The 23,616-nt window shown below is 42.9% G+C and overlaps 1 protein-coding gene across 3 annotated transcripts in view; it reads left to right on the plus strand.

Annotated features, from left to right (window-relative positions):
- Positions 1-20,484: 20,484 nt before the first annotated feature.
- IL6R (interleukin 6 receptor) overlaps positions 20,485-23,616 on the plus strand; it is a 315,341-nt gene continuing 312,209 nt past the window's right edge. The window contains exon 1 of one of the 3 annotated variants that reach the window (XM_069651956.1): positions 20,485-20,819. In XM_069651956.1, coding sequence (XP_069508057.1) covers positions 20,701-20,819 — 119 coding nt within the window. In that variant the 5' untranslated portion in view covers positions 20,485-20,700. The remainder of the gene's footprint in view (positions 20,820-23,616) is intronic. The other 2 variants (XM_069651960.1, XM_069651969.1) reach the window with 2 other exon arrangements.

Raw genomic sequence — 23,616 nt, forward strand, 5'->3', positions numbered from 1 at the left:
ATGACAGGTTACTCCTTGTTGCTGGTACCGCCAAAGGGCATATCGGTCCCCGGCGATCGTCCCACATCAGCGTAATTGTGATCCATCCTTTTAGGTGTATCTGCCACTGCCTGTTGAAGAAACCATCACTCGTTATCTGGAAATTATGACATTTGCAGAAAGGCAGAATGTAGCTGTGTAGAAAACAGAACAAAAATAAATATATTTCAGTAGCTGTTCTTTATTCAAATGTATCCATTTACCCTTTAATTCTGCACCGGGAGAAACCTAATGATGAACACAAACCAGAAACAATGGAAACACAGAGAAAACATCGTAGAAAGTTGGAGTCTATGATGTGCTTCAGAGGTTGGTGCTGTGGAGTATGTTTAGCTTGCATGGGATGTGGAAGCTGACAGAAGAATTCCATCAACACATAGACAGCATTATAACGGAATATTAGCAACGAACTTGGGGTTTTGGTGGAACCTGGGGGAACCCAGACGTGGACTCCATGCTCACTGTGCTCAGAAATGCACAGCTCCACCTCACTGATGAGGCACAACAAGACTGAAACACGTGCATGAGGTTGCTGTAGGTACTCTAGTTCAGAAGGGAATTGCCATTGCATTTCGGCACTGGACTGCCCATGTGCCGGGACAAAGACAAATACATACAGGTTGTGTTTGCATGTGTCGTCACAATATGTCTCAACCAACAACCCATTACTATGTAAGCAAGCAATACCGGTCAGAAAATGAAACCTTGACTCGTTCGTCTATAAACCCATCTTCAGTAAAACGTATTTTATATTTGGTATTTCCATTCTCTTGGCGTAACGCAGAGTGTCCGCTCAGATCAACGGTTTTCATAAAATTAAATTACATGTTCCTTTGTCCAGTTTTAAAATGATGAACCTTATCATTTTTGCGGGTATTTCACACCTCCTGTCCTTCAATCCATAGCGAATCCTCCCTTTCTTCCAAGGACGAACAACAATTGAACCTTCTTTGGAGTGCCTATGCTAAGTTTCGTTTTGGTGAAGGAAAGCCGCGAATCAAAAACATACTGTACAAGACGTGTTGGTGTGAACTCCCCACAAGCAACATCAAACGCAGTGACCTTCACTCCATGGCAGTGATTAGCCCAGCCGACCAATGTGGCATTTGAAATATGTTCGAAAAACAAACAAATTGTTTGCTGGCATCCACCAATGCCGCGCTATCGTGAATACTTTTTTACTCTTCTATATTGGTAGTGATTTAGTTATTTTATGGTAACAGTTCCAGATAGTGTACTTCCCATTGTCAACTCTGCGTGCGCACTGTTTTCGCAGAGGAATGTGCTCTGCAGATAATGTGAGACACTGAAAAGTCAAAAATCCAAGTGCCCTTCCATCTCCACTGAACTTCCCGTGCACTAACAAATGTAGGAGGAGAGGCGGTATATCCCGCCCCTGCACCATTCTCGTACAGGGTAAATGACGTATACGCTAGGGGGGGAGACATCTCACCCCTCATGTACCTATTTGCATCACCCATGTTTCATATAAGTGTATTAATGCTGTGCTAATGTGTATATTTTGAATTTCATTTTGTGTCCTTCCAAACGCCATCTTTTTCTAGGCCCTCTGCCCCTCTGGTGAAATGTTCACTCTCCCTCTCCCAGCGCCACGCACAGCAAGCCCCTGCTGCACACAGCAAGCCCCCACCACCTCTGTCCTCTGTCCTCTGTCCTCTGTCAGCTCAGTGCGTCTCCTGCTTTCACGGAAATGCAGCCATTCATTTTTGCAAGTAGCGAGTATCAAGCACTGACAAAATGTGCTCATCCAAGAATGTGAGACCAAGACCTGCTCCAACCTTAGTGCCTCATCCATTTCTGCTGACTGACTCATGCCCTCTCTACCCTCTCCCTGCCAGGCCGCGGTCCCCTGAACCCATTCCCCCTATTCCCTTTGAATGCATCTGGTTACCAGACCCCACCTCCAATTCACCTAGCATATACCTAATATAGAGTGGGCATATATTTTGGTAACAGTAACACCTATCCCTACTGTGTTTGAAATCGTAAGACTCCAAAGGCCGCAAATCAAAGATCTTCCCTTCTGATAAGGCATCCGAAGGAACGACCCCAATATAGGTCTGAATGCACCTATTTCACACCAACAGCCCCCTTTCATGCAGTGTTTTGCTTAAAGTCATTAGTTCTTGCATGTCAAGTCTGTTATTTAGTTTAGTCAGATAGCTGTACTTCAACTCTGTGGAACTTTGCCCGATCTTCACCCCGCCGAGAGGAGCCCAGCTGAGCCACGTGTGGCCCGCAGATCTCCAAGACACCAGCCAATCCTATGAAGCCATTCCCTATATCTATATAATGTATCCATGTCTTCATCCAATCCTGATGTAACACTATGCACCTATAGGGAAACGTCAGTAGTGACGTTTCGAGAACGTATAATGTACTATTCTTGTAATGTTCGGCAGAGCGCTCTCAGGCAGCAGAGTTCTTTGCTCCATTTATTTGCTTATATAAAATTTGGTTCCCTTGCAACTACTCTCCTGGTCTCATTCCCTAGTGGGACGCGTATTTATTCTGTCTATTTGAACACGTGCATGTTAAGGCAACTGCAGACCCCGCAGTTGCTTTCATGCTGATATCCATCTGACCCTCCCGCGCCCTGATGAGTGAAGGACCCACCAGAGCTGGCCGAAAGCAGGAAGGGGGAAAACACAGAGTTACACTGTATGGCATCCTACAACAGGCACTTCTGCTCAGAGTCTCGTTATGCGCTAATACGGCTAGTAATGTTCTAGATTGCATACCGTCTATGCCGAAATGCAACCTTTTGGGTCTGTACTTTAGATACACCTCCAAATCTCTGGTGTGAAAGAAGTCTGTGAGTTCCTTCAGGTCTCATGAAAGAGTTTTATCAAACACGATCTTCTCAAGAGCTTTGTGTGGAGGTGAATATGGAACCAACCACTTCTTCTTGCGTTCCTGCTCCTCCGATAAAGGTCCATGTGCAGATTTGTGAAAATGTTGGTTTTCTGTCCATGAGTGAATGTTGGAACAGTGGTGCCTCAATGAGCGCCATTTTTCAAGTAGAATTTCCACATACCCATCACAAGTTTTGGAGCTCCACCAAAGATGGTTGCTGAAAGACTGAGACCCTGAGACCACTGTAAAATATTTTCTGAACCCTTTTTTTTTTTACCAGCAGCTGTGATTTTTTATTAACTGATTTGGCAACATGCCATACATCAAATTGATAGCAAATGTTTGGAAACAGCTCTTGCATGGCCTTGGCTATTGAAACATGTCTGTCAGTGGCTATGAGGTCGATTTGCATTTCCCTCGATTGAAGATGTTCGAGGGATTTCATGAAACCATGTTTCCCAATGGCCACTGAGGATTTACATTGGGACCCCGGCACGATCTCCGAACTCAAAATAGTTTTAGTTTCCATGTCCTGAAAGTGGTATGTGCAGTACTTTGCTGAAAATCCGGGGCTGTCATATTATCCGTCGCCAGCTAGCCTGAACGATTTGCCAGCAAATGTCCTTTCAATTGACATTTGTTCAATTTTCCAGCATTGACTAATAGCTGGGGATAAGAATTCTCTTTGATATTTGTAGTACTGCGTTTTAGCAAGGAACTGAAGTCCCACAAATTGACAGAAACTGGACAACTTACTAAAAGTCAAGCCACTAAAAAGTAAAGCTGCTGAACACTTTAGATTTCCAGCTGGCACTTTGCAAAGCATCGGTTGAGCGGACCATGAAAATGTATAATGGAGGTGGGCACAGATGGCTTGGATTTTCAGGTTAGTGCCTTGTAATACACAAGTCACATTCACCAATGGCTCCCTGCATACTTTCCCCCTCGCTGGATGGACACATTTCAGCATCAGTATAATCTCTACCAGGCAGCTGTCGAATACAATGTATTTGTGCTCTTTAATTAGCCAATTGTCTGGCATGAATGTGGTTTGTGACTCAGCTGTGGTGGACAAATCGCCCAAACTAGACAAACTGTAGTCGAGATCTTTGGCAAGTTCCACGGTCAATTGTGTTGGAGCTTCAGTCTCTGTTAGTTTAGCTTGTATTATTTGCACACGAATTGGAGAAACCATCAACGTCGATTATTTATTGGGTGGACATGTTTTGCGGGTGTAGATTGTGTCAAGTGGTCAGCGAGGAATTCAAAAGCATCTTCATTATATTCAGTTTCATCTTGTCGAGTTCTCATATTGTAGCAATGATCCAACAACACTTTGCTGGCTTCGCCGGTCACATTCAATTCAGCTTCCGACCATTGGACATAAGCATCTCGAGTCTGCTTATTGACTATACCACTCTGCACCGCAAATAGTAGTTGCTCCATGGTGAAATCTGTTTGGCAAGCAGCATCTTTGGTTTCATTTGTTGTCTGTGTCTTTATACTTCTTTTCCTTCTGGGCCTCTAGGAGATGGATTATAAAAACATGTTCAATGTAAATCACACATACAGTAGATAGCACTTTAAATAAAAAAACATGTTAGGAAGAAAACACCAGCATAAAACACTTCCAGAAAACAAAATTGTTTGTTAGTTACCCTTGTTTTCTTGATTTTCTGTGAAACTGTGGTCTTCTCTGTAATGACCGCACCAGCAAGCTGGTCCACCACCTCTGATCCATGTGCCTCCTCTTCTAATTCCACACCTTGTATATATTCCTTGAATAGAATATTCATTAAAAAAAACAAAATTCAAGCGTATAGGAAATTAAAATCTTTCATCGCACACATCACTTACATACATACCCTTGCAAACAGTGTACGTCATTTGGTCACAATATACATTTCAAATTTTGCCTGATTGATGGCAAGTGTACTCAGAGATCACGTGCAAAAGATACTGATTGTAATGTTGCCCTCAAACATTTTGCAATGTATTCTGCATTAGGGAGGAAGTATAACATTAGAACTGAAACACTGCACGTTTATGTGAATGCCACTGTCTAATGGTATCCTATGTAGGATTTACTTTCTTTCATTCAAGGGAACTGCCAGTACGCATACCTCATACTCTGGACCAGCTCCAAAGGATGATGTAATTGTAGTCGAAATACCAACATCCCCCTGTAACACAGTAGGATGAAAACAGCGAAATGGAACAGAGGCAATGGGATGCAGACAATGGTACATATAAAGAGAAACCCATAAATGACACATAGTGTAAACAACCGACAGGATACATAAACAATTTCACATTATTTTAAATTCCAAGCATAATACATTCTCGAAATTGAAAAGTGAAATAAAATTACCTGAAGTTGTTGTTGACTCTGGAAAAAATATGGATGCAGAATCTTGCTCCTTCATTTTCAGTGCATTGTCACAAAATGGTAAAAGGGAAAATTAGATTTGCATTAGGTATGTCGGAAGATCCAACTGTCGATAATATGAACTTCTGAAAGTCTGTAGGGCTCACCATTGGTATACTGGACGTGTCAGTGGTTTCTTGACTTTCGAGGGTATGTGCTTCCCTCAGTATGCTCTCCTAAAAAAATGGACATGTCAAGCAATCGATTACGCAAAGATTATGCTTCTTTTGAAGGGCACTATGGCATTGTTTTCTATGGTCATAATTATGTTCTATGATGCTCCATAAACCAGGGACAGATGTGTAGTAAAATGTGGTATAATTGAAAAGTAATACAATCTGGTAAATATGCAAACTTTAGTGAGACACATTTACACCAAAAGCACCAATCCGTTCATGTAGTTACCTGTTCAGTACCACACCGCCTACAGCTAATTCATCATCCGGGACTCACCTGAGGCAGTGTGTGCATGAATAGAGTTGGAATTGCATTTGGAAGCAATTTACGAGACGTTCTGAGTCAATGCTTTTTTGTGTACTGCGATTGGTCGTACATATGGTCTGTAAAGTGCAGGCTGCAGATGCGGAATCGATGGCCCTCGAATCTCCCAAGACAGGCTGGGCTCTACTTTCAAGCTCGTCCACCGGAAAACCACAATGTCGATCCCATTCTCTTATTAAATCAATATTCCTCAGGAATGTATGCATGATTGTGGCCTTACTTTTGACATGGCTCCTAGAACGGCAACCAAAAACCATACAAGCAGGCATTCTTGAAAAATTGATAAGATCTGTATAAAAAGTAAACATAATTACAAAAAATATCTACTGAATACATGAGATCAATGGAATTATATCAACGTTTTATATGCAATGTTTGTTTTGGTCAAAGAAGCTAAACCTGTGTAGCATAGTCGAATATACACTGGGATAACTTTCATACAGAATTGATTAATACAACGCAAATCGTAACGTGTTACACGTCCGTTGAATGTCCTTTCATGCATCAAAGCAAACATGCTTATGGACATGATCCGCGAAAGATGCGATTCTATCACAATTGACACTGTTGAAATTTCCTATATATTTCGAGATCAGAACACCTTAAACAGTAGACAATGGTAAAGTCATTGAGATGATTGAACATTACACTACTGGGTACATTCATTAGAAATAAATAGAAATTTTGAGATAAAAAAGAGATGATTATAGTGAAGTTAATAGGTGACCTGCCCTTACCTTTACTAACAAGCAATTAGATTCAGCAAGCAGGGTAGTTAGTAGCTGGAGAACAGGTAGCACGATCATAGGGGTATGAAAGTTGGAGTTAGTAGGATTTGCTCCCTTCCGCATTGGAGTTATATAGACTTTCGTGCAGAATTCCCTTTGTGATTAATGCTGTATTTTGTGAACTCACTTTCCAAACATAGGTCGGTATGAAGTTTTAAAAACAAGTCTTCCAGAGAAATTGATTGATTTAATGGTCACTTTTCGCTCAAGGGAGTTGATGCCTTAGATGGACTTAACTATTTTGGTGGAGATGATAAGGACATTGTAGATGGTTGGAAAAAGTCAGTAATGTTTCATGTTCATTTTTTTCAGATCTTCGGGTTGTATTACCTCCACCACCACTACCTTGTCGCGGGACAACGTTCCTTCATCGCCGTTTTGTTTTTGCAAAGGTTTTTGCCAAAATATTTAGTCCAGAAATTACTAATCGAAAAATAATGTGGGGTGGGGGGTGGGTAAGGGCCTATAAAGGTAGGGGTGGTGGGACAATAGAGAATAAATAAAAGGTAAGGGAGTTCATGGGGGTAAACCCCCAAATAAAAAAAAATAAATTTGATGAGTTTTTTCGGGGAAATAATTTTGGCGAAAAACTCTGAGAAAATATATCTGGGGATGAATGAACATAGAATCCTCATGCCCCCCCCTTTTACTAATTAAGTTTATTTATTGTAGAAAATTGAGGTATCTCCAGATCCATCTGTGTGAGCCATTTGCTTCATAAATTATAATCCGAGTGTAGGTTTTTATCCTGACCCAACAATATACGATGAGATGGAGCCTAGGGGTAGGGAAAGGATCAAAAACCCTCTTACCATAAACAATCAAGCTGCAAGCTTCCAAGAGTGGGCCGCAGCAGACTTTCCTGTGCAAAGCACCTCAGCTCTAACATCTGTTTATGTACAGGCTCCTCCTCAATCTATACAGTGCCACCGGCTAAACAGCATGCAGAGAAACAGTACCTCCTATAACAGCCTTCCACACAGCAGTCTGCACTTTTGCTACGCACTTCTGAGACACACTCCGTGCTACCAACTGTTTATGTACAGGGTAGGTTCCCCTACGATCCACGTACTGCCACCGGCTAAACAGCACATAAGGAAAGAGTGCCTCCTGTAACACCCTTCCACAAAGAAGGCACCCCTCGCATGACCCACTTCTGCCTGATATGTATTATGTGCTCTCAACGTCTTCCCAATGCCTGGTACTTTTCAAATGGTGCAGTGTAGTAAGTTAGGGAATATAAATATCTGGGCTTTATTTTTCAGCACAATTTGTTACGGAGAAATCGTGTGTCTTTACTCGAAACACATGCGCAACTAGTGGGCAATGGTATTAAGCAATTTATAAGGGCCCATGACACAAAAACATAACATTAAACAGTGTATGAGGCAGAAATGCCCTTGCTCCTGTTAAATTGAGCTGTTTCTCTTGGAATATCTTCCTTAAATTGAATAAAATAGAAAGCAAACTTTGGAAATCATTTCTCTCCCTTCTCAGTTCCACATCTATTGAGGCTCCGAGATTGGAACTTGATCTTGACTGCATCTCTTACAAGGGGGCAGTCAGATTGTGAAGTCATGGTAGAGGATACAGCATGCCTGCCCAGGTTGTCTAAGATTTGTTGTATCTGTAGAACTTAACATAAATCCTTAGTATACTCAGGAGTTATTGAATTCTTTAATTGGGCTTTTGCAAAGTTGCACAGTACTGTTCGTATGGTGTCTTCAGTAAATTCTCCTCAGATATATAATAGGTTGCTAAAAAAAAGCATTTGTGCGCCATGGATTTCCAATCTGATCCCAAAGTTTGCCTTTCTTGTAAATTCCTGAACTGCATTTGTCATATCGCAGGGAATTCAACAATATTTAGCAGAGCGGTCTGATCAGGAGGCACGTAGATTCTTCTTGTGTTTTAAGCCTGGACAACTTAAGCTGAATATGACAAAGGGTGAATTAGAAAATGTGCACTATAATGATAGAAATTGTAATTTATGTAGTCCTGCGGTTCAAAATGTCATTCATATGCTTTTTGTTTGAAATTTTCTCTCAGAACTAAGGAAAAGGTTTTTAAAAACAACTTTAAAATTATATGTAGTAAGAAGGATACATGAGATGATGGATCTTTTATATGTGTCAGAAGATAATTTAATATGTTTTATATTTAGGACATTTTTTCACGGTTATGAAATCCCCAAAATTCCAAGTTTTGATACCTTTTATTGGATGTACTGAAATAATTATGCTAAGGTGGTAGTTCCATTAGCTTCCGATGTCCCAGAGACCTCTTCATCAGATGGTGGTCACACGACAAATGACCCAACAAAGAAAATCACATAGAGAGCTGGACACCGCTTTTACATAGAAAGAAAAAAAAGACATTGGATTCTCCAACTTTCAAGTCTGTTGGCCGCAGGAAGAAAGTATGCAAGGAATTCAGTCCTGCATGTCCCCTTTATCTAAAGGATGATGAGGTTAGAAAGGAAGAGAGACAAACTCAAACACTTAGAGACAGTTCTCATCACTCATAAATTACAAGCTCAGCGAACAGTGCAAACCGAACTGAGGCTGCCAACAGGACATCACAACTCTCACTTTCCTATTCCCACTACAAACTACTAACCCCACCCAGACCCCCCTTTTTTTCACACCCTCGTTTTCAGACCGTCAGTGTGCCTGTGGACCACTGCAGTGGGTACGGTGCACGGTACAAATACCTTTAACATTAAGATTTAGAGCAGAGCTCTGTAATTCACCCAATGTTTTGAATGCAATGTATAATGTGTCCAAACATCTAAGCACATGAATCTAATAAGTGGAAACCAGTATGGAAAAACAGTGAGTATGTTTCAGAGAAACTCCAAAATGTTAGATTTAAAGGCCCACAGTTTGAGAAAGAAAGGCTATACTTTTTCACGCGTTGCCTGCACAAAGGTTTTTCACATTGTTAATGGAGGATAGCACAGGGTTAACGCACTGGTCTTGAAAGCAAGACCACACAGAGGAACAGAGGTTCAAATCCCGAATCCGTGCTTAGAAGCTGAACTCAGGTATGGTGTTAGGCGCATAAAAAACAATTACATTAAAATGTCCTCATCTGTTAAATATGGATGTAGGTCCTTAACAAATCTATTAGGTTTTGTTAGTGCTCAATGATATTTGGCAACCAATTTTTTCTGTGGTGTCATTCTCTTTGTATTGAACCAGGCCATTTCTGGTTATTCTCAATGATCGATCGAATTCCCTGTCAGCTTGTTTGATTGAGTGGCCCATTTGCAAGAAGAATGTACGAAGTGTGGCAAGTTGGTTGTTCCTTGTCTTCCTGTTGGAGCATATATCTTGGTATTGGATGACCTGGCTGTAAATGTTGTTTTGGGTGGCTTGAATGAAAACTTGTACTCTGAAGGTATTTGTTCCTGTCTGTTGGTTTCCTTTATACAGCTGTTTCTAGGTGACAGTTCTCTCCAACAGAAAACATGCTGTCCAGGAAACGTATGGCCACCTTGCAGTATTCCTTGCTGAATTTAATGCGGTGGTGGAAGACATTTAGGTATTCATAGAATTGTTTCAGGGAATCCTCGCCTTCTGTCCACAAGAAAATGTCATCAATGTAGAGCATTTATATGTTAGTGGTTTCTGGGATTGTTGTTGTAAATAACGTTGCTCAAGTTCTACCATGAAAAGGTGTGCATCTGGGTGTGCCAATTTTTGTGCCCAGTGCCGTTCCAGTATTTTGTAGGAAATGTCTTCCATTGAAGCAGAAATTGTATGGCTCTAATTGGGATGTCTGTTTTGCTGGTTGTCTTTTGCAAGACAATCTGGCATGCCGCTATCCATATACATATGGAATGTTGGAATAAAGAGAGGTTTGACTTCCTCCTTTGATAATATTACTAACTCTATAGCCCCCCTTAAATTGAAATTTAAAAAAAGCTTATCCCAGAAACGCTTGGTTCTCGGAAGAGCTCAGGAAACTTAAAACGTATATGCTCAAATGTTTTCATGCTTGGAAAAATAACTCTTCTCCCTTTTATCAAATCACCTCTAAAAGGGCTGTCAAAGACTATAAGCAGGCTATCACCAATGCAAAAAATAATAGTCTTAACAACAGAATTTCTAATGCAAAATGTGAAACCAAAAAACTTTTAAAATCTTTTAAAATTTTAACAGAACAAGCAACACTTTTTAGACAGGAGAATTCCACTATTACTAAGGACTGTGCTTGGTGCTCTCTGATTCAGGATGCAATGCAGGGTAAACTTAATAAAATCAGATCAGACATTGTCAGAAATTTCTGGAGTCACTGACCAAGTTCTCCGGGTCATTAATTCACAGGCCCCGGAGTTCAATCCTGGATAGAGGCTTGTCATCCTTCCTTATGCTTTTAGACCTATCGGCCGCCTTCAACCTGGTGGATCACTCTATACTAATCCCCAGGTTGAGGGAGGTGGCAAACTTTTCCGATAAGGCAGCAATGGGGCTCTCCTCCTTTCTTAATGACAGGGAGTGTAAAGTCTTCTCTGGTGAGGCAGAATCTCCATCGACCATTTTAGAATTTGGCATGCCTCAAGGAGCCTGCCTCTCGCCTTGTGTGTATAATAGTTTTACTGTCCCGTTCTTCAAACATCTCGAGCTCAATGGTATAGAATTTACCAATTACGCTGACAATACGCAGTGTCTTATACCATTGTCTGGCAATCATGAGAAGGACGAATGCTATCTTAATAAGGTCTATTCCATCATAGAAAACTGGATGGTCCAGAACAATCTTGCTTTAAATAAGGACAGGACGGAGCTCATGGTTGTGGGCACTCAGAACATGATAAACAAAATTGCGTCCAGTTTATGATAGCTTTAGCCTAGAGGAGGTTAAGATCGCTATACAGAAAAAGGTCAAAACACTGGGTGTAATGCTGGACCAACACCTTAATATGAAAGATCATGTTAACTTCTTAGTGTCTTTGTCTGCTTACTATGTAAAACTCTTGACTCATCTGCGCCCCTTTATTACCCAACAGAATGCCGAAACCATTGCCAGAGCTCTAGTGGGTGCAAAAATAGATTGCTGTAGTCTGTTGAATGGTATTAACAAAGGAGAGTGCAAGAGATTACATGTTGTTCAGAACAGTGCAGTTAGAGTGGTTACGGCCACCGCTCGTAGAGACTGTGGGCCTCATTACATGTAGTGCGGTAAGGGTTTACCGGTACCGGTAAGGGCACCGGTACCGGTAAACCCTTACCGCCTTACTATGAGGTCCCTTTGCGGGTTGGTACTTTAACGCCTGCTGTTTAGCAGGCGTTAAAAACCAACCCGCAAAGGGACCAGGGTGCTAATTACGGTATTGCAATTTGCGGCACCGTAATTAGTGCCTTCCGAATTCCCATAGAGCCCTATGGGGCAAAAATAGGAATGGGGAGGGCAATGGGGGAAGGGGGAATTACCGCCCCGCCAATCTTGGAATAGGGCGGTAATTCCCATTTCCTCCAAGGCAGTGCCAGTATTTTACTGGCATGGACCAAGGTGCTAAAAGCACCTTGGTCCTCCGCCTACCGTGTAATGAGGCCTTGTATCTCAGAGGCCCGCCGTAACCTACACTGGCTGCCCGTCGAATCTAGACTTCTATATCGTCTTGTTCTAATTGTACATAAATGCCAGCTGGTAAGATGCTGACGTACCTACAGGCCTTGATTAAAGAAAAGGGCCACCTTAGGTCAGGTCCAACAACACTGATCTGCTCAATGTTCCTAAATGTAAAACTGTCAAGGCAAGTAAAACAGCTTATTTGCATGCAGAGCCTAGAGCTTGGAATGTATTACCCCCTGATCTCAGAGTTATTACATCTACTGAAGTTTTCAAAAAGAAACTGAAGACCTGGCTTTTTAATTAACCTCCCTGTTCTTTAGCTTTCCAGTGTAGCTCTGCCATTTTTCCTGGTGTATATGTTTTTGCTTGGTGTGTGTCTGTTTTGGTGCCCTTAAGCCTCTGGGTCCATGGATTCCGCGGTACAAATCATGTAAAGTAAGGTAAAGGTGGCCAGTAGTGCATCTGGTGGTACACTTTCTACTTCCGGAGGAAATGTGCTGTGTCCTGTACAAAGATGTTTGTGCCCATCACCAGAGGTTTTAGGATGAAGTCCATATAGGCAGATATGGCATTGGTTAATGTGTTAACCTGAGAGATGATTGGGCAGCCCGGATTTCCTGGATTGTGAATTTTTAGGAGCATATAGAATGTTCTCAGGAGTCAAATTGTTTGGTATTGTAATGCTCACCTGCTACTCTGCGGAAATGCCTGGGCCCTCTGTTGTGTGCTACGCACCACTTACCACCTGAAACCCGTGTAGCGCCAAGTTACACACCACCGGGTTTAAGGAGGAAGGAGTGGGAATGTTGACGGGGACCCCAGAAGTGGACCGATACCCTGTGGTTTACTCTGTTTTGTGTGAAGTTCCTAGAAACAGAAACACAGGTGTCCCTTCTGTTCTTTTTTCTCCCTCCCAGTCTCCCTGACTACCACCATGGGAAAGGTTGGACTCACCTGTGGTTTAATGCTCCCAGGATTGGGGTCATGGATGCACCCATGGCCAGTTACGTCACTGGTTCCCTGCTTACCCAGACCCGTTGCGGCTTGCCGGTTGTGTTAAGTGTTCTTCTCGAAGAGCTAATGCTTCTTTGCTCTGTGCTGTAAAGTCTCTTGTTTGTTGTTGGTGTCTCACCTCCCTTGAACGTGAGTCTGTTTTTCACTGGTTAATTGTTCTGAATTTCCTATTTTCTGGTAAACGTGAGCTGTAATGGCTTACTGTCTTTCCCCTTTTCTTTCAGGTTCAGGACAAATGCACAGAAAGGAGGACCGGGGTCAGGACTGCTTGTGGATGATAGCGGTAAAGTCAGTCTGCTTAGATACTTAATTGTCTTTCCCTCGGACGTTTGGCGTAATTCCTTACTGACTTGTTTTCCCTTTTGCAGGGGCTGGTTGCCGGACCCAAACGGAGTGCAAAATCAAGGCGCGGGTGAAGGGGATGCCGCAGGAGCCGGTGGAACGTCTTGGTGAGTGTTATGCTGCAAACGCAAAACAACGTGAAGCAAGGAAAGGCCCCTGGGGTGTGGTTTATATAGGAGTCACTACCCCAAGCGCTGGCATGAAATGAACAGTGTTTCCCTGTGGGCCTTTCAGCAGCCATCTTGATGGAATAGGCTGTGTGGCAATTGCAGCAGCCATGTTGGTAGGAATATCCTGCTATGTCTGCTGATGGGAGGTTAATTGTTTGTGGCTGATGAGAGTTAACTGTTGGTGTGAGCGCCAACAGCGCGAGTGCCAACAGCGCACAAGAGCAGTCCAGTCATTCACGACCCCCCCCAGTCTTCCCTAATGCCATAAGTGTTGGAGTGTACATGTGAGTCATGGGTGCAATAAATACCCATATAAAACATTATAAACACACCAATAGCCTGAACACCAGCACTAGTGTCTCCACCGGTGTTGCTACCTGTGATCATGACAGGTATCTGATGTTGAATGTGTTCCTCTATGCTTCTTGGAATTGACTTGATGATTTGTTCCAGTTTCGTTGTACTCTATGATAGGATCAGCACACAGTTCCTGGTTATAATCTGGGTCAAGAAGATGTCTGTGTGCCTCTGCTTTATATTCCTGGATATCCAAGACCACAACAGCTCCACCCTTGTCTACATGTTTTATTATGATTTCCTAGTTTGTTTGGAGTGTTCTTGTTGCCCTTCCTCCTTGGGAGGTAAGTGTCAGAATGTACTGTGGAAGAGGTACTTAGCCCACTTACCTTCTAGATTATTGCTGACCGAAAGGACGAGTGGGGAGTAATGCAGCAACAGAATCTGGGAAGGATGATGAGTGGGGAACAATGTGGCACCAGACCTTCCCAAATAGCCCCTTTATTTGACCCAGGAGCCAAAGGAGGAGGTCTGGGTGCAAAAGGCCAAGTCAGAAAATCCCTCCGACGCAGGACCGGAACGATGTAATGTAGACACAAATTTCCAGTGAGTGAGAGAGTTGATGCAGCATCCACAGAGTGAATTGACAGGGCAAGCAGTCAAGGAGGAGACAGACAGGAAGTAGGTAAGCAGAATGGAGCAGAGCAAGGAACAAGGGGAACTACTACCAGGAAGGAACAGGGGTATTGACAGCAACCAGCAGGGAAATACCTTTGTTGGATGTGAGGAACCCCCAAAGTCGCCTCCTTTTACTGCAGTGGTACTGTGCGCAGCGCGCCGCATAGGGCCCAATGTTGAAAATAGACTAGACCATATGAAGCAGATCTGTCTTCGACATGAGGGAACAATGCTGCGTAGGAGATGCCAGTTTTTTCCAAAGGGACCAGGTGCTTCTATTTGCAACGGGAAACGGAAATCTGGCGGTAAGGTTTTGTTTAGTTGTATGTTGTTTTTGAGTGTGTCAGATCTTACACGTTTTCTGAGACAGTGGGTGCATGTCTCAAATTTCGGGCTACGGTGAAATGGCGGTGTGCCACTGGAGTGTTTTCTCACCCCATCGTTGTCTGGGACAGTCTTTTCTTCATGGTTCTGCCAATGGAAAGCGTTGAATGTAGTCTTTGATTTTCCCACATAGTTGAATTTTAGTTGAATTCCTGGCTGGGGCAGAATCGCAGTCTATAATGAAGCATGCTCGGGAGATTTAGTAAGGTGAAATTAAGTTCCTTTTATTAAGTCACATCAATAGGATCTTCAGTAAGGCTCAGTGTGATGTTACATACTGAGGAAGTCTCACTGGCTCCCACCACTGAGGCTATTTTGTCTCAACTGCCTCACTGTGGAAGCCCTTTGATGCACAAGAATTCTAACATTCACCCAACATTCTCTCATGAGGTCACACACACACACCTTGCATTCAGCCGCCAGTGAGATGAGCTATGAAGCACAATATAACACATGTTCTGTTTAGTTGTATGTTGTTTTTTTGTTTTAATTTATTTATTTGCATTATTAGTTTACATTAAACTTTTAGCAAAATCAATAAAGTCCGACGTATAATCTCTTGCTGTATGCTAACTGATTGGTACAGGAATGGCAGAGAGTTGGGATGACACAACTTCTAGAGGTTCCTCCAAACAATTCCTGAAATAGTTCACTGTGGCAATTGTCAGTGAAGTTTTCTCTCCTCTCAGCAGGGGCCTTCACCAGTCCTCAGCTGAAATGGTCCTAAATCTTTCCAAGAAATGGCCAAAGTACTGAGTTCTCATAGCAGTGAGGGCTGGGCATGTAGTGAATAAATGAAACAGCGTTTCTTTTGAGTTTTTAACATTACAAAATTAACATGTCATGCCACGGGGGTCTTCTTTATCTCTTAGCAATAAGATTTCCTTTGTCGTATACCGATTGAATCGTATCCTCATAAATGTGGTTCTTATTTTAGGGCCTGGGCATTTCTTTAGGTATACTTGAATCTCAACTAGCTTTCTCATTTCTGATTCTAACGTTTGATGTAGTGTTAGTTTGTTTACCTTTTCTATGGTGACTATCCAATCCATTTCTCTCAATTTTGTCTTCACCTTTCCCGGGTTGGTCAGAAGATCTTCTACCGAACAATCAATTTCCTTAAGGAGTTTTGTGCAATCAGCCTCCCACCTAATCAAGGCTTTGTTGTCTCCTTTTATTAGTTCGGATTTAATCCCGCCAATCATGGGAGGGGGGTTAGTACTCATGCATTTCCCAAACAGGGTCAATTTTTCCAACTGGGCTGCAATTTTCATTGATCCTAGCCCCAGTTCTTTTTAACCACCTGTATTGGAATTGAGCGAGGGAGTCCTAGTGTCTTCATCCAAAAGAGGCCTTCCAAAAGTGGCCATATTTTAGTGGGCAGATCCAATAGAACGTCTGCATCATAGATAAGCGTGGGAATCGCCTTGGCTTTATAGAACTCAATTATTGGTGTCAGAGAGTATCTACAATATTTCCGTGTTAGGATGATTGCTTGGCTAGCCAGGGTGATGGCTTTCTTTCTTAAAGACTCCCGTGTGCATCTCCGTTGTGCTCTTCAAAATCAGTATCCCTAAGTATTTGACGATGGAACGTTCATCATTTCTGAGCGATTTAGATACCAATTAAATTTCTTTTTCCTTATTTCTTGACCCTTTTTTTTCCTGTAATAATTTCCAATTTGTTCTCCATTGCGTATTCCTGTAATCTGTAGAATTGCCGTTGTAGGCCTACTTCTGTGAAATCCAGTAGGACTAAATCGTCTGCATATAGTAGATGAGTAATCTTCATTTTGCCAAGTTTTGGGGGGAAGTTTCTGGTTTGTTCCATAAAGTTTCCCAGGTCTGCAATGTATATGTTGTAGAGGGCGGCAGCCAGGCAACAACCTTGCTTGACTCCCCTCCCTGTTTTTATTTCCTCACTTAATAGCCCGGTGGTATTAAGACGGACTCTTATTGTTGTATTAGTATAGAGCCCTCGCAGTTGTTCCAGCAGATCGATGGGACACTCTTTATCTGCTAGCTTTTTTCACTGTCTATTTCGATCAATGTTATCGGAAGCCTTTGAGAAGTCGACAAACGCCAAATGTAATCTACCTTTACTTTACATGATCTTCGTTTTAAGCAGTGTAATCAAAATTGCAGGGGAGAGGTCCCCAACCTCTTTACGAAACCTGCTTGGAACTTGTCATTTAGGTCGTTTCTCTGTGCCCAATCTGTCAGCCTTTTTAGCAGTAGTGTTGCATACATTTTCCCCATGACATTAGGTAGGGCTATTTTTAGGGTCTGTCGGGTGCCGTTTTTAAATACTGGGATTATGTGTGCCGTTTTCCAAGAAGGTGGGATGAATTTTTAGGCTAAGACATTTTTTAATACCAGGTCTAACATGTTTCGCCACTGCTCTGGATTTTCCTTTATAACTTGATTCGACAACCCTTCTGGACTGGGAGATTTAGAAGCGTTAAGGCTTTTGATCATGATGATAAGTTCTTCTCAATCGTAGTGCAGGAGCCAGGTATTTGTTGTATCTGAGGGGAGATCCTGCGAGGGTGAAAGTTCTTCGAACAGAGATTCAAAGAAGGCAATCCAGTTTGCCTCTGTTGCCTCATTCGACTGTAAGAATTGTTGGGTCTGGTTTGCTGACCTAATCAGGGACCAGATCTCGGCCGTCGATTTCTTCGCCAAGGCCCTTAGCATAGTTGTATGTTGTTTTTGAGTATGTCAGATCTTACACGTTTTCTGAGACAGCGGATGCATGTCTCAAATTTAGGGCTATGGCCAAATGGAGGTGTCCAATTGGAGTGTTTTCCCCCATCATGGTAGTGTGCGACAGTCTTTTCTTCATGGTTCTCCCCATGAAAATCGTTGTATGTAGTCTTTCATTTTCCCACGTACTTGAATTTTGTTGAGCTCCTGGCTGGGGCAGAATGGCGGTCCCTTGGAAAGTAGATGCTTCAGCAAGTGTAAGGTCATGCCCGGAGAGTTGGATAACTGATAGTTGATATTGGTATGATTGCTCATTGGGTTCAGTGCTGGTTCTGTTAAGAGTGTGGATCACTCTTTCTGGGAGGGGTTTGGTCCTTTCTTTTCCGGGATAGAGACTGTGTGCTATTCCTTGCAGATCGTGGAGTTTCCTGTCATTACTAATTAATAAAGAATTCAGTGCTTTTTTGATCATTCTTGTTTAGCTCATAGTCAGGTTGGGGTGCTGGGCCATTTATTTGCCCTTGCAGCTGTGTTGTGAGATTGTTTACCTCGTTCCTTGGTCTGGTTCTCCTGGAGCAGAGCTGGTGTTTTATTCTGATGATTTTCTGCATGTCTGCTCTGCATAAACTGTGCTGTGGGTAGCTCTCAATGGGTTCCGGATCCGGAGTCCTTTCGGTCTCAGAGTCTGTTTCTTGCAAACAGTGAGAAAGTAAATGTTGCTGTCTAGCTGTGCTTTTCCTCCCATTTGGCAGTTGTGCCATTGTTTTCCATGCATTTCGGTATCCATTATAATGTGTAGAGACAGAGTTTGGAGCTGTGTTAGTCCAGTTTTAAAATCCAACAAAATCCAAGTATCTACACCTTTTACTGGACTAAATGAAAATAAGTTGAAATTGTAGTCCCATTAGCTTTCGAAGTATCAGAGACCTATATTTAATTGCATGTATTTCAAGATGTATTTTTTATTAGATATGTTGTATGATTTCGGATGAGACCTTTTAACAATTATGTCAATAAGGGTAAAAGGCAGGGGTAAAAATGTCAAATTGCAAGCTAATGGCACTGCGTAAAACGTCAACAACCCACCCACCCCAGTTATCCAAATACATACAGCACGACATTTCTTAGTTTGTCACTCGTCAATAGATTGCGGCAAGTGCAGATTTTGAGGCCTGACAAGGGGTTATTCTCAGAGGGGAGGCAATTATTTTGAGTACAAATGAAAGGTTTTTATGAAGATGTACATATACTCTAGACTGATCAGCTCCAAAGTCGATTTTTCAGGGGGAAGTGAAGGGAAACACTTTAATTTTAGATTGGCTCAACAACACAACTCATTTAGCCACAAAGAGATCTGCAGCCAAGGTTTTATTCAAACAAAATCTCACGTTAAATAAATTAAATTTAAAAAGTGTGTCCCCACAATGCCACAGAAGTTTCTAAAGACCTGATTTTTCTGAATGTGACATTTCGGTACCCATGCCACTATTTTCTCAGCAGCATCTTCTGTGCCAGGAAGAGTCATGCAGCAACACAGTGCTCTAAAATCCCACAATAAAATATTATAATCAATGTAGAAAAATGTCTAGATCCATTTTTAAGTCAATAAGAGTTTGGGAAATCAATACCACATCATTATAAATTAGACATGGCATACGGTAATTTCTAATTTGTGGATGAGTTTTCTTTTTATGTCTTCGCTTTATTGTGATGCCCGGTTGTACTTTGTGTTCACACACTCCTCTGGGGAGACAAGGCTACACTGTTCGGCCAACGCTACCCATGGGAAAATGTAGGCTATTGCTTCTATTATGATCAACCCATACGTATTTTAGTACTCAGTAAATTGACAGACCCTGTATGTGCCACAGTGAGACTGTCGGTTCTCTTACACAACTAGACAAGTCTGACACTAAAAGCTAGGTTTCAGTGGCAATAGCAGCGGGGTTCTTACGTGCCGTTTGATGCTACCTCTGCCCAACTTTTCTGTCTGAATTGCTCGCCAAATGAATACAAATAAATTGCACAACTGGCCAGCCCTCCAAGTAATAATTGAGCAAGAGATGGGTAGGTGCAGTATGAAAAGAGAAGTAAACAAAGCTTGTAGAGTGAAGGAGACCAAAATAAATGCAGATGGGAGCATGCTGAAAAAAACCCATCACATTACACAACCATGAGGTTAAGATTTCACAAGATCTGGACTAGTGGCTATATACACTTTGAGGTTTGTATTTTGTGTTTACCTTCTGGCCCATTAGATATGCAACTGCCCAAAAATGTGTGTAATAATCAAACTATCTTGGTTGCACCCTAGCTTGCATGTTCCTAGTTGAAGCTCTGCAATACCGATTCATAAATACGTTGTTGGGATAACTTTATTGGCTATACGTATGCTCGCGTTTACGTTTTACATAAATGTCCTTTCTTCAGACCAGTCATACAATCAATCATTCACCAGAGTCAACATGTTTCCATTCTTGCCACTAAACTTGTCCAAGAGTACTAGGGCGATTCCCATGGATAATGGATGGTGCAGGGTACGTATGGCGCACCTGGAGACTTCCGGCTCCCCTCTGCTGTGTCCTGCGAGCGAGCCCATCTCGCTTTCGAGCGGGGGGCGCCTAGTTTATTTCCCCAATACCGCCACCACCCCGCCATTTCACAATCTTCTCGGGCAGGCGGGCTGCAGCCGGTGCGTGTTCCTCAAATGTGTTCCTGTGGCCGGGGTTGCTCAATCTCGAGTGGGAAGCGCTTCAGTGAGCAGCAGAGGGAGAGCGTGCGACAGTTCATCATAGCAGCCGGGCCCGGGCGGAGGTCCGCTCTGGGCGCGTCAGTCAGTGGGCTTCTCGTCCACTGGGCGCCTCGACGCCTGGCGGACTGTATTCCCACAGCGGATTATGCTGGAGCCCGGCGAAGCCGGCTGTGGGAAGCATGTGGGCTGCGCTGGCCGGTGTCTTCGCTGCTTCGTTGCTGCTGGCGACCCATGGGCAACAGAGGAGGCACTGTCCCAAACCAGGTGAGCCCGTGAGCCGCGGTGCGCTCCCAGCGCAGCTACGCTATGTTACGTTGGAGTGTAACGTGCAAATGCGATCATAACTGGACACATTTGAATGTTGTCTTTCGCGTTAATAGACGTTACGATGACAAATACTGACGATCTATTTAACTTGATTTTCATTTAAAGCGATATCTTTTGTAATAATGGATACAACAAAGATCATGTCAGCGCGGATGTGCGTTCTATTCTTTAAATGTGTTTACCTTTTCCGTGAGCATGTTCCTCAAATTATTGTTGAAGTTCAGTCCGATCTAATGGACACTTTAAAAAAAAAAAAGGTTACATGCAGAAAGGAGGCACGATAGACACCTGTTTCCGATGTTACTCATTTTAAAGTGTTTGCTATGTAATTTTTCGAAACGTTATTAATGCTGTGCGGATATGGTATGATATCGTGTAGTACATTCAAACGATCGTGAACTGAGTGTGAGTGTGCGTGTGCACTAAAACACGAGGCTGTGGTGTAGTGCACACCTCTCACCTCCCGCTGCTAAAGTTCGCTTTCCTCCCCATGGGCAAATCAGAATAATCCGAGATATTCGGTGAGCGGTGCGGAGACACCGCGATTCTGAAGTGTTTTCCATCACTTTGACGTGACAGCACGGCCCAACGCTGGCAGCTTCCAGCCTAGCCCAACATTCGAAGTCACTGGGAGCGGGCGTGGGGGGTTAGGTGGGAGTAGCACACGTGTGTGACTCCCAGCCCCCACAGCTCCCACCTGCCCATCTTCCCCTGTCAACTTCTGCCACTCTAGACAGACAGCCGGCCCAGGGATCCTACGGGTACATTTGAAGGCACGTTGATTATCTTAACCCGCTTGGTGGTACAAATATAACATTTTGGTACATTTTGGTACATTTTGTATACACAAATATATTTTTTTAAATGAATAAGTCGTCATATAACAAAATTCATCCTGCATCAAAAGGGGATCGTATTCAACCATAAATAATGGTAAACTGCCTGCCAATACAAACAACGTGACGTTTTTGAAACTAATAAGATGGTGCAGTTGACGGACAATTTTAACAGGAAAGTCAATCATGAGATGGCGAACATGGGAAATCCTCCAGGTAAATCAATATCCGGGGGAACAACAACCACTGTATAGCCTTGCAGTCAACATATGCAGTGGCCCCCAACCATCAGCCCTTCAGATGTTTTGGACTACAACTCCCAACAATCTAGCTAGCATAATCAGCGCTTAGGCATTATAGGAGCCGTATTCCAAAACCTCTGAGAGCTGCGTGTTGCAGTCCCCTATCATAGAGTAAGCATATACCTGCCCCGGAGAGTTACACCATCCTGCCCAGTAAAGAACTATGAAAGGCAAGTAGAGATTCCGATTGTGGCTCCGTGAGCCATACCTGCCCCTCCTAAAGGTGGATAGAATTCCAGCTCCTCACCCGAACCCAGCAGGTATAGTAACCAAGCAAGGCAACAGCTCTGCTTTGTTGATCAAATGCGGCACAACTGTATTCTTCTAATTTTTCCCACCATGCATGGCGAAAAGGATGAGTCGACCCAGCCGAGAATCCCGGAATGGCACCTGTTACCTGTGGGTCAAACACTGATTGTTGCCACAGGTGTTGTAACCCTCTCAGTGAAGTCACTGATTGTGTAGCAATGCATGATATCGTAATTGCTTGTCCTGCCTGTGTTGCTAAGTTTTTGTAGGGCAAGGTTAGTTTGAATAAAGAAGGGAGGGAGGTTTTTTATTAATTTTTATTTGTTTATTTGTATTGCGCCGACCGCCCGCAGGCATCGGGCGCAGATGGAAAGACAAGGACAAACAGAAGGCGGACGGTGATCACAGTTACATGTACCAAGTTATTCAGGATTTTCAAGGCCAGAGAGGAGTTCTTTCATTATGGTTTACTTGAAGAGAAAAGTTTTAAGCTTCTTCCGAAAGGAAGAGTGATTAGTATCCAGCCTGAGGCTGGTCGGGAGTTTGTTCCAGCTGGCTGCTGCACGGTTAGGGAATGCTCTACCCATGCCATTTTCTTTTTTGTGCTTCATGCCAGTTATTAAACCCTTTGCTTCTGATTTTAGCGCCCTAGGAGGGTTATGAGGGATGATTTTTGATTTCAGGTAGGCTGGTGCTTTGCCGTACAAACTCTTGTGTGTCAGGCACACTGACTTAAATTGTATTCGGTCTTCCATTTTCAACCAGTGGAGGTCACGTCTGGCTTCACTGATGTGTTCAATTCTTGCATTTTGTTTGCTTGTTCTAATCGTGTTATTTTGGATCAGTTGGAATTTGTGCATACTTTGTTTACTGGCACCTACAAGGAGCGCATTTCCATAGTCTAAAAGCGATAGGATGGTGGCTCTAGCTATTGGAGTGCAGTTTTTTTCACTGAGCATGGGTCTAATTGCAATCTGATGTAGTGGGTGCAATTTTTACTAACGTACATGGCTTGGGCATCCGCTTTCAGGGATGCTTCGAGGGTCATGCCAAGTGTTTTAACCTTGCCCGAGACCTCAATACGGGATTCTTTGATTTTAAATGCTTGGTAGTCAGAGGACAGTTTGGCTCATGCCTGGGTGGAACCAAAGACCATTAGCTCGGTCTTGTAGCTGTTTAAGCACATCCAAACTTCTATATTTTTATAGAGATCATTCAATGCTGTGCTATCCTTGGAGTAGTCCCCCCTCAGTTCTATAACTAGCTGAGTGTCGTCAGCATAGTTGGTGAAAAATACCTGGAGATGATCTAGTAGCTCGCACAAGAATCGAATGTACAGATTGAAGA

The sequence above is a fragment of the Ambystoma mexicanum genome, chromosome 1p (assembly GCF_040938575.1).
Source record: "Ambystoma mexicanum isolate Mex_15411 chromosome 1p, UKY_AmexF1_1, whole genome shotgun sequence".
NCBI classification, from domain to species: domain Eukaryota; kingdom Metazoa; phylum Chordata; class Amphibia; order Caudata; family Ambystomatidae; genus Ambystoma; species Ambystoma mexicanum.